The following is a 15,522-nucleotide window of genomic DNA, read 5'->3' as shown; positions in this document are numbered from 1 at the left end:
AAGCTGGTGGAAAATTCCCATTGGGTTGTTTTTTTTCTTTAAAAAAAAATTCCCAACCGTTGGATAACTAGCAGGGAGGTGCCAGAAAGACAGGGTAAAGAAGAATGTGTGAGCGCAGCCATTGCCCAAGACGGCCCTCCTCAGGCCCTGGCCCCTCCTGACCCCACTGCGGGCCAGCTGTGTGCTGCTCGCCTCCCTCCAGCTCAGCCCAGCACCAAACCTACCCACCTCCTGCCTCCCCCAGCACAGGCCCCAGGGCTGCATGATTCCACGTGATTATATAGTGACAGTGCCACCTGTGGAAGGGGACCTAGAGGCAGAGACAAGCCCGAAGTGGGAGGGGATGAGGAGAGGTCCGAGCACCACCCTCGTCCCACTCCCAACAAACTGGCTCCCCCCTCAGGTTTCCGTTTATAAACAGTGCGTGCGGAGGCGCGCGTGCGCAGGCGCGCGTGCGAGGCGCGCGTGCACAGGCGCCCCGAGCCGCGCACGCGCAGTAAAGGTAGGATGGTGGCGTTGGTACCTTTTGTGGTTCCCATCGTGGGTGATAAAACCTTGTTGGTGTGGGAGCTGAGCTCTGGACCCACGGCCGAGGCCTTGCAAGTGAGCCGAGCCGGGGCAGAGGGAGGGGTGGAGGAAGCCACCTCGCGCCTCAGTAACTGGGCGCCCCGGGGTACTGCTTCAGCACCTCATCTGCCTGTGGTCTCTGCTGAGAGGAATCTTAGTTCTAGAGCCGACCTGAGTAGTCAGCTCGCCCCCACAGATTTTTGAGAGATAGTTCCCAACAGCCGGCATTGCCTCCTAATGCTTTCTCGAAGCTTAGGATTTCAGAGGGAAACCTGTTCCTGAAATGAGAAGTGTTTGGAGTTGCAGGATCACCACAGTTGCCTGCGGCGAAGGGCTGGGGGAATAGAAAGGAACGGGCGGTTTGGCTTCCTGGACGTGAAATTTCCTGCACTTACTTAGCATGGGCCCACCCTACAGCATTCTCTGTTCACAGTCTTCTCCCAGTTTGGCCTTCTGTATTCGGTCCGAGTCTTCCAAACGCAGCAGTGGCCGGTCCTGTGTTCTATGCCATGATCGAGGTTTATTCAGCAAGGGATGCCCACAGAGCCCAAAAGGCATGCGACCAGAAGCAGCTTTTCAGACATCTCCAGTGAAGGTGGGTCCAAATGTGGAATTCCTCGCTCTACTGGGATGAAGTGCTGAATTTAAAACTAATAGGCCATCGGGAATTCCCTGGCGGACCAGTGGTTAGGACTTTCACTGCTGAGGGCCCGGGGTTCAATCCCTGGTCTGGGAACTAAGATCCCAAGCGGGGGGGGGGGGGGAAATGAAAGGCCAACGTTTGTACAGCACTGTGGTGTACAGAATGCTCTCAGATGCACTGCTCCACTGATCCCCCAGTTCCCCAGTTCTTTCTTTCTTTTTTTTAGATGAAGAAACTCGAACTCAGGATGGTTAAGTGACTTACTTAAGGTTTATGACAGTAAATGTGGAAACTAGAGGCCAAACCCAAACTGAACTGATGTTAAAGCCCATGTCATTTTATGCTGCCCCTTAATTTAAGAAATCTTCACAAGAGTCTGCCTTATATTTACTTTTATGTAGATTTTAAATGTGTGAGGTTGACAAATTGTTTTTAAAATTAATTAATTAATTAATTTATTTTTGGCTGCGTTGGGGGCAAGGGCTGTGCAGAGTAGGAGGTGTGTTGACAGTCTGCCACCATATTCTGCCCGTCCTCTCCTCATGGCTCATGTGGGGTGGCTTTTGTTAGCCAGGCCTTTGTCACCTCATGACGTAAAAATAATCTCTAGTATTTTCTTCAAGTACTTTTGTAATCTGTCTAGAATTTGTTGTATTTGTTTTTAGTGTGGTTGAGGCAAGGGATCTAACTTTTCCCCCCCTACAGGGAAGATCTAATTGTTTTCAAATCTTTCACTGAATGGTTATTCTTTCTTCCCTGGTCTCATATACTATCTACTTCTGGACTCTATTCTGTGATCCAGTTATCTTGTCCTGTACCAGTACCAATATCACACTGCTTAATTCCAGTTGCTCTATAACATATTTTATATCTGGTAGGGCAAGGTCCTACTCTTTGACCTTGTTTTTTCATACATTTCATAACTATTCTTACACATATTCTCTACCACATGTCAGCTGGCCAGGTTTTATTTAAAAAATTATTTTGGATATAAATGGATTGCATTGAATTTGTAGGTTAATTTGATGAGAATTGACCTCTTTACAACATTCTAGGAGGATGGTATCTCATGCCATGAAGTACTTCTTCTTAATGTCCTTCAGAAAAGTTTTAATATTTTCATCACATAGGTCTTACAAATTTTTGGTTAAGTTTATTCCTAGGTACTTTATGCATTTTTATTGATATAGTGAACGGGATGTTTCTTCTGTTTTTTAGTGAGTTATTTGTGTTATATGGGAAAGCTATTGAGGCTTATATGTTGATCTCTTGATTTTGTATGTAGCCATCTTACTCATGTTACTTCCAATAAAATTTCGGTTGATTCCTTTGGTCTTTTTAGGTCCCTCATTTCATATGCAAATGTGTTTGTCTCTTCCTTTCCAATACTTCGTTTTTCTTTTCGTACTGATTAAGACCTCCTCCACATTGATCGATAGTAGCAGTAATGATGGGCATCCTACTCTTGTTGTTGACTCTAAAACAAGGCTTAGGTTTCTGCTAGATACTTTTATTTTCTTTTCCTACTTCTAAGAGTTTTTATTAGGAACGATCTGTTGAACGTTATCTAAAACAGTCAATAAAATATATCGCCAGCTGCATGCAAGACCCTAAGTTAGGTACTGTGGAAGAGGCAAAGGATTATTAAACAGGGTAGAATTCCTTTCCTTAAAAAAGTTATCATCTCACTGGGTAGATAAGATTGAAAGTAAAAGGGAATGAATACGGATTTGGAAATAGTTGTAATGGATAATCATGATCATGTTTTCTTTCAAAACAGATTTATTCTCATCGAATTGCAAAAGGGGAAGATAAGAAAAGAAGCAGAAGGTAAATATTGGTCTTTTAAAGCAGAATTTTACAACTAGAGGAGAACTTAGAACTCACCTATTTCAATTTCCTCACCAAAGGCAGGAAGAATGTTTAATTACCCTAATGGTTTACCCTAATTTATTTATCAGCAGAATTAGCTCCCCAGCCCAAGCTGAGTTAGAACAGGACTGGCACAGATTCATCTGCTTTCACTAGTCCTTTAAGGAAAGAGGGTGGACGGGGAGAGGTTTTGGTTGCACCTGTTCCTGCTGGCCTGGTGCCTGGTTCCTAGACATCAGGCCAGGCCAGAGGCCTTCTAGGAGGCTCTGGGGTAGGGAGGGCCACATGGTTGGGGATTTAGGGGCTGGCCTCACTCAAAGCTGACGAAAGGTAGCACATATGAGTCCCTTCTGTAAAGTGGCAAGAAAACTTCCCTTCTCACCCTACTGTTTTTCAGGCCCCTACTCTCTATTCCCTTTATCCAAACCTCATAGAACTTTAACCGGGAGAAACTTTAGACAGTAGTTTGTCTCTTCCTTTTATAATAAGGAAATGGAGAAAGAGAAAGGGAAAGTATCTTGCCCCATGGTCATACTGCTAGTGATTATCAAAAAGAAGAGGGTCTCTTTCCACTGAGGACTTCTCTACTGATCACACTGTGCTTGGGCTGTGAGCTCCGTTTTATGTCACAATTCAGTATACACATACTATATGGGCATAAGTAGTTTCTGAAACAAACTTATTGTGCACTCTGATTTTTTTCTATTCTGTTTGTATTCAAAAAGAGTATTTCGTGTTTCCCTGCTGGTCACGGCCTTTAAACTGATTTCACAATTCACTGACACCTCAGTGACAGCCTGCAGTATGAAAGTCAGAGAGCTATAGATAACTTTGCTAGTTGGGTTCAGGTGTTTACTTGGTGTGATTCAACTTATAGGATAGGATAGAGCAGCCAGGAAAATAAAAGCACCTTCTCCCCACAGCCACACCCCCAGCAAATGCTGCATGTGCGACTAAGTCCAAGGCGGACTGGTGTGAAGCGCATCTAGAGAGAAACGTGTTTCTGCCCAGCGCCGCTCTGCAGTGTTTTCACTGCACGAGGGCACTTGGCCAAGGGCCAAGAAAGGTGAACGGGGCTGAAAATCCTGCCTATACTCCATGCTAAGCCACATGCAAAGGTCTCCCCAGAGACACGGGGCGGGGGCCATTTTGGACAGACACAGAGAACTTCTGGAAGGCCAGCATGCACGGAATGATTTTCAAGATCCCGGGTCTGTGGTGATTTTGCTCATTGTGATTATGGACTGAGGTACCCATTTAGTCCTAATAAGACCAGAGATAACACATTGTGAGAGAGATGAAAAATGACATGTAACACTAACTGTGTGTGTTTTCCTCCAAGGGGCTTTTTTCGATTTCTGCTGCGTAAGAGAAGCTCAGGGGAAAGTGAGAGTCAGGTAAATTTGAAGGGGATATAGTACTGTGGCCAGAGAAAGCAGGGGAGATGCTGAATTAATCTTTCCCTTTCTGTGTTCCAGGAGGGCTTTTTCGGGTGAAGGCGGCCACTTTGGCTTAGGGATATGTATAGGCCTCTCAACGCCACTCGCAAGGAAAACATGGCACAAAAGCTACACGACAGGGAGTCTTCTGATGAGGATGAGATGTACTTCTATAAGGATGTACCATAAATGGTAGGGGACAATTTAAAATTCTCATCTAAAATGAGGAAATAATGAAAACTATCATTGTTCCTTTCAAAAGTAAAAGCCTTGGCATTATTCTTCTTACCCCAGGGAAGTCATCAAAGCCCCAGCAGAGAAGCTTCTGGCTGCATATTGGGTTGATGAGGAGGCAGGTGAGGAAAGTGAGACCGCACACGAGACAGCCACAGAGTGAGCCCTGTTCTGCCTCAAGCCACCGGTAAATTTTATTTTCTAATATCGGCTTCTCAGCATTGCTTGTAAAATACTTATTTTTCTTATATTAAAGTATATAAATTCATAACCAAGTCTAACCATGTGGTAAGGAATTAAAATGTAAATAGTTGAATATTTATATACCAATAACAGGGGCCTGCAAGAAGAAGCAGAGCTGAAACTAGGATCCCTCATGGCAGCCAGTACTTCCACAAGAGGAAACGTGGGCAAAGGAGGATGAGTAGAAGGATGAAGAGGGGCTTCCCTCCCTTGTTTCCCCAGTATCATCAGTCCCTGGGAACTGGAAAACATACCATCCTCAAGGGGCATAGATGAGTAAATCAAATAGCAATTTATTCTGGTGCTCTCTCTCCTGGTTCATCAAGTACCAGTTATTTACAACATGCTCGACCTCCTGCCCATAGAGGATCATCTACTTCTGGCCCCTCTCGTACGGTCATTGGGGTTGCCAGAATATTTGGATCACTGGGCCTCCCTCCACTGGGGAGCCAAGGCCTGACTTTTCTCCCAACTTCTCAAACTCATGTACAGATGTGTACCCTGTGGACCAAGGTAGGGGGTTCTCCACCATTTCAAGCTGGTGGAAAATTCCCATTGGGTTGTTTTTTTTCTTTAAAAAAAAATCCCAACCGTTGGATAACTAGCAGGGAGGTGCCAGAAAGACAGGGTAAAGAAGAATGTGTGAGCGCAGCCATTGCCCAAGACGGCCCTCCTCAGGCCCTGGCCCCTCCTGACCCCACTGCGGGCCAGCTGTGTGCTGCTCGCCTCCCTCCAGCTCAGCCCAGCACCAAACCTACCCACCTCCTGCCTCCCCCAGCACAGGCCCAGGGCTGCATGATTCCACGTGATTATATAGTGACAGTGCCACCTGTGGAAGGGGACCTAGAGGCAGAGACAAGCCCGAAGTGGGAGGGATGAGGGAGAGGTCCGAGCACCACCCTCGTCCCACTCCCAACAAACTGGCTCCCCCCCTCAGGTTTCCGTTATAAACAGTGCGTGCGGAGGCGCGCGTGCGCAGGCGCGCGTGCGAGGCGCGCGTGCACAGGCGCCCCGAGCCGCGCACGCGCAGTAAAGGTAGGATGGTGGCGTTGGTACCTTTTGTGGTTCCCATCGTGGGTGATAAAACCTTGTTGGTGTGGGAGCTGAGCTCTGGACCCACGGCCGAGGCCTTGCAAGTGAGCCGAGCCGGGGCAGAGGGAGGGGTGGAGGAAGCCACCTCGCGCCTCAGTAACTGGGCGCCCCGGGGTACTGCTTCAGCACCTCATCTGCCTGTGGTCTCTGCTGAGAGGAATCTTAGTTCTAGAGCCGACCTGAGTAGTCAGCTCGCCCCCACAGATTTTTGAGAGATAGTTCCCAACAGCCGGCATTGCCTCCTAATGCTTCTCGAAGCTTAGGATTTCAGAGGGAAACCTGTTCCTGAAATGAGAAGTGTTTGGAGTGCAGGATCACCACAGTTGCCTGCGGCGAAGGGCTGGGGGAATAGAAAGGAACGGGCGGTTTGGCTTCCTGGACGTGAAATTTCCTGCACTTACTTAGCATGGGCCCACCCTACAGCATTCTCTGTTCACAGTCTTCTCCCAGTTTGGCCTTCTGTATTCGGTCCGAGTCTTCCCAAACGCAGCAGTGGCCGGTCCTGTGTTCTATGCCATGATCGAGGTTTATTCAGCAAGGGATGCCCACAGAGCCCAAAAGGCATGCGACCAGAAGCAGCTTTTTCAGACATCTCCAGTGAAGGTGGGTCCAAATGTGGAATTCCTCGCTCTACTGGGATGAAGTGCTGAATTTAAAACTAATAGGCCATCGGGAATTCCCTGGCGGTCCAGTGGTTAGGACTTTCACTGCTGAGGGCCCGGGTTCAATCCCTGGTCTGGGAACTAAGATCCCAAGCGGGGGGGTGGGGGGGGAAATGAAAGGCCAACGTTTGTACAGCACTGTGGTGTACAGAATGCTCTCAGATGCACTGCTCCACTGATCCCCCAGTTCCCCAGTTCTTTCTTTCTTTTTTTAGATGAAGAAACTCGAACTCAGGATGGTTAAGTGACTTACTTAAGGTTTATGACAGTAAATGTGGAAACTAGAGGCCAAACCCAAACTGAACTGATGTTAAAGCCCATGTCATTTTATGCTGCCCCTTAATTTAAGAAATCTTCACAAGAGTCTGCCTTATATTTACTTTTATGTAGATTTTAAATGTGTGAGGTTGACAAATTGTTTTTAAAATTAATTAATTAATTTATTTATTTTTGGCTGCGTTGGGGGCAAGGGCTGTGCAGAGTAGGAGGTGTGTTGACAGTCTGCCACCATATCTGCCCGTCCTCTCCTCATGGCTCATGTGGGGTGGCTTTTGTTAGCCAGGCCTTTGTCACCTCATGACGTAAAAATAATCTCTAGTATTTTCTTCAAGTACTTTTGTAATCTGTCTAGAATTTGTTGTATTTGTTTTTTAGTGTGGTTGAGGCAGGGGATCTAACTTTTCCCCCCCTACAGGAAGATCTAATTGTTTTCAAATCTTTCACTGAATGGTTTATTCTTTCTTCCCTGGTCTCATATACTATCTACTTCTGGACTCTATTCTGTGATCCAGTTATCTTGTCCTGTACCAGTACCAATATCACACTGCTTAATTCCAGTTGCTCTATAACATATTTTATATCTGGTAGGGCAAGGTCCTACTCTTTGACCTTGTTTTTCATACATTTCATAACTATTCTTACACATATTCTCTACCACATGTCAGCTGGCCAGGTTTTATTTAAAAATTATTTTGGATATAAATGGATTGCATTGAATTTGTAGGTTAATTTGATGAGAATTGACCTCTTTACAACATTCTAGGAGGATGGTATCTCATGCCATGAAGTACTTCTTCTTAATGTCCTTCAGAAAAGTTTTAATATTTTCATCACATAGGTCTTACAAATTTTTGGTTAAGTTTATTCCTAGGTACTTTATGCATTTTTATTGATATAGTGAACGGGATGTTTCTTCTGTTTTTTAGTGAGTTATTTGTGTTATATGGGAAAGCTATTGAGGCTTATATGTTGATCTCTTGATTTTGTATGTAGCCATCTTACTCATGTTACTTCCAATAAAATTTCGGTTGATTCCTTTGGTCTTTTTAGGTCCCTCATTTCATATGCAAATGTGTTTGTCTCTTCCTTTCCAATACTTCGTTTTTCTTTTCGTACTGATTAAGACCTCCTCCACATTGATCGATAGTAGCAGTAATGATGGGCATCCTACTCTTGTTGTTGACTCTAAAACAAGGCTTAGGTTTCTGCTAGATACTTTTATTTTCTTTTCCTACTTCTAAGAGTTTTTATTAGGAACGATCTGTTGAACGTTATCTAAAACAGTCAATAAAATATATCGCCAGCTGCATGCAAGACCCTAAGTTAGGTACTGTGGAAGAGGCAAAGGATTATTAAACAGGGTAGAATTCCTTTCCTTAAAAAAGTTATCATCTCACTGGGTAGATAAGATTGAAAGTAAAAGGGAATGAATACGGATTTGGAAATAGTTGTAATGGATAATCATGATCATGTTTTCTTTCAAAACAGATTTATTCTCATCGAATTGCAAAAGGGGAAGATAAGAAAAGAAGCAGAAGGTAAATATTGGTCTTTTAAAGCAGAATTTTACAACTAGAGGAGAACTTAGAACTCACCTATTTCAATTTCCTCACCAAAGGCAGGAAGAATGTTTAATTACCCTAATGGTTTACCCTAATTTATTTATCAGCAGAATTAGCTCCCCAGCCCAAGCTGAGTTAGAACAGGACTGGCACAGATTCATCTGCTTTCACTAGTCCTTTAAGGAAAGAGGGTGGACGGGGAGAGGTTTTGGTTGCACCTGTTCCTGCTGGCCTGGTGCCTGGTTCCTAGACATCAGGCCAGGCCAGAGGCCTTCTAGGAGGCTCTGGGGTAGGGAGGGCCACATGGTTGGGGATTTAGGGGCTGGCCTCACTCAAAGCTGACGAAAGGTAGCACATATGAGTCCCTTGTGTAAAGTGGCAAGAAAACTTCCCTTCTCACCCTACTGTTTTTCAGGCCCCTACTCTCTATTCCCTTTATCCAAACCTCATAGAACTTTAACCGGGAGAAACTTTAGACAGTAGTTTGTCTCTTCCTTTTATAATAAGGAAATGGAGAAAGAGAAAGGGAAAGTATCTTGCCCCATGGTCATACTGCTAGTGATTATCAAAAAGAAGAGGGTCCCTTTCCACTGAGGACTTCTCTACTGATCACACTGTGCTTGGGCTGTGAGCTCCGTTTTATGTCACAATTCAGTATACACATACTATATGGGCATAAGTAGTTTCTGAAACAAACTTATTGTGCACTCTGATTTTTTTCTATTCTATTTGTATTCAAAAAGAGTATTTCGTGTTTCCCTGCTGGTCATGGCCTTTAAACTGATTTCACAATTCACTGACACCTCAGTGACAGCCTGCAGTATGAAAGTCAGAGAGCTATAGATAACTTTGCTAGTTGGGTTCAGGTGTTTACTTGGTGTGATTCAACTTATAGGATAGGATAGAGCAGCCAGGAAAATAAAAGCACCTTCTCCCCACAGCCACACCCCCAGCAAATGCTGCATGTGCGACTAAGTCCAAGGCGGACTGGTGTGAAGCGCATCTAGAGAGAAACGTGTTTCTGCCCAGCGCCGCTCTGCAGTGTTTTCACTGCACGAGGGCACTTGGCCAAGGGCCAAGAAAGGTGAACGGGGCTGAAAATCCTGCCTATACTCCATGCTAAGCCACATGCAAAGGTCTCCCCAGAGACACGGGGCGGGGGCCATTTTGGACAGACACAGAGAACTTCTGGAAGGCCAGCATGCACGGAATGATTTTCAAGATCCCGGGTCTGTGGTGATTTTGCTCATTGTGATTATGGACTGAGGTACCCATTTAGTCCTAATAAGACCAGAGATAACACATTGTGAGAGAGATGAAAAATGACATGTAACACTAACTGTGTGTGTTTTCCTCCAAGGGGCTTTTTTCGATTTCTGCTGCGTAAGAGAAGCTCAGGGGAAAGTGAGAGTCAGGTAAATTTGAAGGGGATATAGTACTGTGGCCAGAGAAAGCAGGGGAGATGCTGAATTAATCTTTCCCTTTCTGTGTTCCAGGAGGGCTTTTTCGGGTGAAGGCGGCCACTTTGGCTTAGGGATATGTATAGGCCTCTCAACGCCACTCGCAAGGAAAACATGGCACAAAAGCTACACGACAGGGAGTCTTCTGATGAGGATGAGATGTACTTCTATGAGGATGTACCATAAATGGTAGGGGACAATTTAAAATTCTCATCTAAAATGAGGAAATAATGAAAACTATCATTGTTCCTTTCAAAAGTAAAAGCCTTGGCATTATTCTTCTTACCCCAGGGAAGTCATCAAAGCCCCAGCAGAGAAGCTTCTGGCTGCATATTGGGTTGATGAAGAGGCGGGTGAGGAAAGTGAGACCGCACACGAGACAGCCACAGAGTGAGCCCTGTTCTGCCTCAAGCCACCGGTAAATTTTATTTTCTAATATCGGCTTCTCAGCATTGCTTGTAAAATACTTATTTTTCTTATATTAAAGTATATAAATTCATAACCAAGTCTAACCATGTGGTAAGGAATTAAAATGTAAATAGTTGAATATTTATATACCAATAACAGGGGCCTGCAAGAAGAAGCAGAGCTGAAACTAGAATCCCTCATGGCAGCCAGTACTTCCACAAGAGGAAACGTGGGCAAAGGAGGATGAGTAGAAGGATGAAGAGGGGCTTCCCTCCCTTGTTTCCCCAGTATCATCAGTCCCTGGGAACTGGAAAACATACCATCCTCAAGGGGCATAGATGAGTAAATCAAATAGCAATTTATTCTGGTGCTCTCTCTCCTGGTTCATCAAGTACCAGTTATTTACAACATGCTCGACCTCCTGCCCATAGAGGATCATCTACTTCTGGCCCCTCTCGTACGGTCATTGGGGTTGCCAGAATATTTGGATCACTGGGCCTCCCTCCACTGGGGAGCCAAGGCCTGACTTTTCTCCCAACTTCTCAAACTCATGTACAGATGTGTACCCTGTGGACCAAGGTAGGGGGTTCTCCACCATTTCAAGCTGGTGGAAAATTCCCATTGGGTTGTTTTTTTTCTTTAAAAAAAAATCCCAACCGTTGGATAACTAGCAGGGAGGTGCCAGAAAGACAGGGTAAAGAAGAATGTGTGAGCGCAGCCATTGCCCAAGACGGCCCTCCTCAGGCCCTGGCCCCTCCTGACCCCACTGCGGGCCAGCTGTGTGCTGCTCGCCTCCCTCCAGCTCAGCCCAGCACCAAACCTACCCACCTCCTGCCTCCCCCAGCACAGGCCCAGGGCTGCATGATTCCACGTGATTATATAGTGACAGTGCCACCTGTGGAAGGGGACCTAGAGGCAGAGACAAGCCCGAAGTGGGAGGGATGAGGGAGAGGTCCGAGCACCACCCTCGTCCCACTCCCAACAAACTGGCTCCCCCCCTCAGGTTTCCGTTATAAACAGTGCGTGCGGAGGCGCGCGTGCGCAGGCGCGCGTGCGAGGCGCGCGTGCACAGGCGCCCCGAGCCGCGCACGCGCAGTAAAGGTAGGATGGTGGCGTTGGTACCTTTTGTGGTTCCCATCGTGGGTGATAAAACCTTGTTGGTGTGGGAGCTGAGCTCTGGACCCACGGCCGAGGCCTTGCAAGTGAGCCGAGCCGGGGCAGAGGGAGGGGTGGAGGAAGCCACCTCGCGCCTCAGTAACTGGGCGCCCCGGGGTACTGCTTCAGCACCTCATCTGCCTGTGGTCTCTGCTGAGAGGAATCTTAGTTCTAGAGCCGACCTGAGTAGTCAGCTCGCCCCCACAGATTTTTGAGAGATAGTTCCCAACAGCCGGCATTGCCTCCTAATGCTTCTCGAAGCTTAGGATTTCAGAGGGAAACCTGTTCCTGAAATGAGAAGTGTTTGGAGTTGCAGGATCACCACAGTTGCCTGCGGCGAAGGGCTGGGGGAATAGAAAGGAACGGGCGGTTTGGCTTCCTGGACGTGAAATTTCCTGCACTTACTTAGCATGGGCCCACCCTACAGCATTCTCTGTTCACAGTCTTCTCCCAGTTTGGCCTTCTGTATTCGGTCCGAGTCTTCCCAAACGCAGCAGTGGCCGGTCCTGTGTTCTATGCCATGATCGAGGTTTATTCAGCAAGGGATGCCCACAGAGCCCAAAAGGCATGCGACCAGAAGCAGCTTTTTCAGACATCTCCAGTGAAGGTGGGTCCAAATGTGGAATTCCTCGCTCTACTGGGATGAAGTGCTGAATTTAAAACTAATAGGCCATCGGGAATTCCCTGGCGGACCAGTGGTTAGGACTTTCACTGCTGAGGGCCCGGGTTCAATCCCTGGTCTGGGAACTAAGATCCCAAGGGGGGGGGGGGGAAATGAAAGGCCAACGTTTGTACAGCACTGTGGTGTACAGAATGCTCTCAGATGCACTGCTCCACTGATCCCCCAGTTCCCCAGTTCTTTCTTTCTTTTTTTTAGATGAAGAAACTCGAACTCAGGATGGTTAAGTGACTTACTTAAGGTTTATGACAGTAAATGTGGAAACTAGAGGCCAAACCCAAACTGAACTGATGTTAAAGCCCATGTCATTTTATGCTGCCCCTTAATTTAAGAAATCTTCACAAGAGTCTGCCTTATATTTACTTTTATGTAGATTTTAAATGTGTGAGGTTGACAAATTGTTTTTAAAATTAATTAATTAATTTATTTATTTTTGGCTGCGTTGGGGGCAAGGGCTGTGCAGAGTAGGAGGTGTGTTGACAGTCTGCCACCATATCTGCCCGTCCTCTCCTCATGGCTCATGTGGGGTGGCTTTTGTTAGCCAGGCCTTTGTCACCTCATGACGTAAAAATAATCTCTAGTATTTTCTTCAAGTACTTTTGTAATCTGTCTAGAATTTGTTGTATTTGTTTTTTAGTGTGGTTGAGGCAGGGGATCTAACTTTTCCCCCCCTACAGGAAGATCTAATTGTTTTCAAATCTTTCACTGAATGGTTTATTCTTTCTTCCCTGGTCTCATATACTATCTACTTCTGGACTCTATTCTGTGATCCAGTTATCTTGTCCTGTACCAGTACCAATATCACACTGCTTAATTCCAGTTGCTCTATAACATATTTTATATCTGGTAGGGCAAGGTCCTACTCTTTGACCTTGTTTTTCATACATTTCATAACTATTCTTACACATATTCTCTACCACATGTCAGCTGGCCAGGTTTTATTTAAAAATTATTTTGGATATAAATGGATTGCATTGAATTTGTAGGTTAATTTGATGAGAATTGACCTCTTTACAACATTCTAGGAGGATGGTATCTCATGCCATGAAGTACTTCTTCTTAATGTCCTTCAGAAAAGTTTTAATATTTTCATCACATAGGTCTTACAAATTTTTGGTTAAGTTTATTCCTAGGTACTTTATGCATTTTTATTGATATAGTGAACGGGATGTTTCTTCTGTTTTTTAGTGAGTTATTTGTGTTATATGGGAAAGCTATTGAGGCTTATATGTTGATCTCTTGATTTTGTATGTAGCCATCTTACTCATGTTACTTCCAATAAAATTTCGGTTGATTCCTTTGGTCTTTTTAGGTCCCTCATTTCATATGCAAATGTGTTTGACTCTTCCTTTCCAATACTTCGTTTTTCTTTTCGTACTGATTAAGACCTCCTCCACATTGATCGATAGTAGCAGTAATGATGGGCATCCTACTCTTGTTGTTGACTCTAAAACAAGGCTTAGGTTTCTGCTAGATACTTTTATTTTCTTTTCCTACTTCTAAGAGTTTTTATTAGGAACGATCTGTTGAACGTTATCTAAAACAGTCAATAAAATATATCGCCAGCTGCATGCAAGACCCTAAGTTAGGTACTGTGGAAGAGGCAAAGGATTATTAAACAGGGTAGAATTCCTTTCCTTAAAAAAGTTATCATCTCACTGGGTAGATAAGATTGAAAGTAAAAGGGAATGAATACGGATTTGGAAATAGTTGTAATGGATAATCATGATCATGTTTTCTTTCAAAACAGATTTATTCTCATCGAATTGCAAAAGGGGAAGATAAGAAAAGAAGCAGAAGGTAAATATTGGTCTTTTAAAGCAGAATTTTACAACTAGAGGAGAACTTAGAACTCACCTATTTCAATTTCCTCACCAAAGGCAGGAAGAATGTTTAATTACCCTAATGGTTTACCCTAATTTATTTATCAGCAGAATTAGCTCCCCAGCCCAAGCTGAGTTAGAACAGGACTGGCACAGATTCATCTGCTTTCACTAGTCCTTTAAGGAAAGAGGGTGGACGGGGAGAGGTTTTGGTTGCACCTGTTCCTGCTGGCCTGGTGCCTGGTTCCTAGACATCAGGCCAGGCCAGAGGCCTTCTAGGAGGCTCTGGGGTAGGGAGGGCCACATGGTTGGGGATTTAGGGGCTGGCCTCACTCAAAGCTGACGAAAGGTAGCACATATGAGTCCCTTGTGTAAAGTGGCAAGAAAACTTCCCTTCTCACCCTACTGTTTTTCAGGCCCCTACTCTCTATTCCCTTTATCCAAACCTCATAGAACTTTAACCGGGAGAAACTTTAGACAGTAGTTTGTCTCTTCCTTTTATAATAAGGAAATGGAGAAAGAGAAAGGGAAAGTATCTTGCCCCATGGTCATACTGCTAGTGATTATCAAAAAGAAGAGGGTCCCTTTCCACTGAGGACTTCTCTACTGATCACACTGTGCTTGGGCTGTGAGCTCCGTTTTATGTCACAATTCAGTATACACATACTATATGGGCATAAGTAGTTTCTGAAACAAACTTATTGTGCACTCTGATTTTTTTCTATTCTATTTGTATTCAAAAAGAGTATTTCGTGTTTCCCTGCTGGTCATGGCCTTTAAACTGATTTCACAATTCACTGACACCTCAGTGACAGCCTGCAGTATGAAAGTCAGAGAGCTATAGATAACTTTGCTAGTTGGGTTCAGGTGTTTACTTGGTGTGATTCAACTTATAGGATAGGATAGAGCAGCCAGGAAAATAAAAGCACCTTCTCCCCACAGCCACACCCCCAGCAAATGCTGCATGTGCGACTAAGTCCAAGGCGGACTGGTGTGAAGCGCATCTAGAGAGAAACGTGTTTCTGCCCAGCGCCGCTCTGCAGTGTTTTCACTGCACGAGGGCACTTGGCCAAGGGCCAAGAAAGGTGAACGGGGCTGAAAATCCTGCCTATACTCCATGCTAAGCCACATGCAAAGGTCTCCCCAGAGACACGGGGCGGGGGCCATTTTGGACAGACACAGAGAACTTCTGGAAGGCCAGCATGCACGGAATGATTTTCAAGATCCCGGGTCTGTGGTGATTTTGCTCATTGTGATTATGGACTGAGGTACCCATTTAGTCCTAATAAGACCAGAGATAACACATTGTGAGAGAGATGAAAAATGACATGTAACACTAACTGTGTGTGTTTTCCTCCAAGGGGCTTTTTTCGATTTCTGCTGCGTAAGAGAAGCTCAGGGGAA

At 45.1% G+C, this 15,522-nt stretch overlaps 1 protein-coding gene across 7 annotated transcripts; it reads left to right on the top strand.

Moving 5' to 3' along the window:
* The first annotated feature begins 2,195 nt into the window (after nucleotides 1-2,195).
* On the top strand, nucleotides 2,196-13,620 carry LOC309654228 (uncharacterized protein). 7 transcript variants are annotated; one of them, XR_014260053.1, is made up of 12 exons: nucleotides 2,196-3,040; nucleotides 4,425-4,479; nucleotides 4,561-4,713; nucleotides 4,784-4,942; nucleotides 5,092-5,511; nucleotides 6,530-6,693; nucleotides 8,520-8,569; nucleotides 9,954-10,008; nucleotides 10,090-10,242; nucleotides 10,345-10,471; nucleotides 10,621-11,040; nucleotides 12,060-12,209. XR_014260053.1 is itself a non-coding variant. In XM_082478820.1 (6 exons), the coding sequence occupies exons 1-6, from the start codon at nucleotides 2,929-2,931 to the stop codon at nucleotides 6,994-6,996; spliced, it is 672 nt and encodes a 223-aa protein (XP_082334946.1). In that variant the 5' UTR covers nucleotides 2,197-2,928; the 3' UTR covers nucleotides 6,997-7,111. The 7 variants fall into 7 exon arrangements, 2 of the variants coding, with proteins under 2 accessions (XP_082334946.1, XP_082334947.1); XR_014260055.1 differs by having other exon boundaries at nucleotides 2,941-3,040; nucleotides 4,816-4,942; XR_014260052.1 differs by lacking the exon at nucleotides 5,092-5,511 and having other exon boundaries at nucleotides 2,198-3,040; nucleotides 12,060-13,620.
* The last annotated feature ends 1,902 nt before the right edge of the window (nucleotides 13,621-15,522 follow it).

This window comes from Balaenoptera physalus, assembly GCF_965194825.1.
Source record: "Balaenoptera physalus genome assembly, contig: HAP1_SCAFFOLD_2340, whole genome shotgun sequence".
In the NCBI taxonomy this organism is placed as follows: Eukaryota; Metazoa; Chordata; class Mammalia; order Artiodactyla; family Balaenopteridae; genus Balaenoptera; species Balaenoptera physalus.
This window is presented reverse-complemented; position numbering and strand designations above follow the sequence as displayed.

Coding starts and splice junctions, on each gene's coding strand:
- LOC309654228 (XM_082478820.1), top strand. CDS start 2,929: ATGAATACGGATTTGGAAATAGTTGTAATGGATAATCATGATCATGTT. Junction 4,714..4,783: donor ATAAGGATGTACCATAAATG/GTAGGGGACAAT, acceptor TCCTTTCAAAAG/TAAAAGCCTTGGCATTATTC. Junction 4,943..6,529: donor TGTTCTGCCTCAAGCCACCG/GTAAATTTTATT, acceptor CTCTGTTCACAG/TCTTCTCCCAGTTTGGCCTT.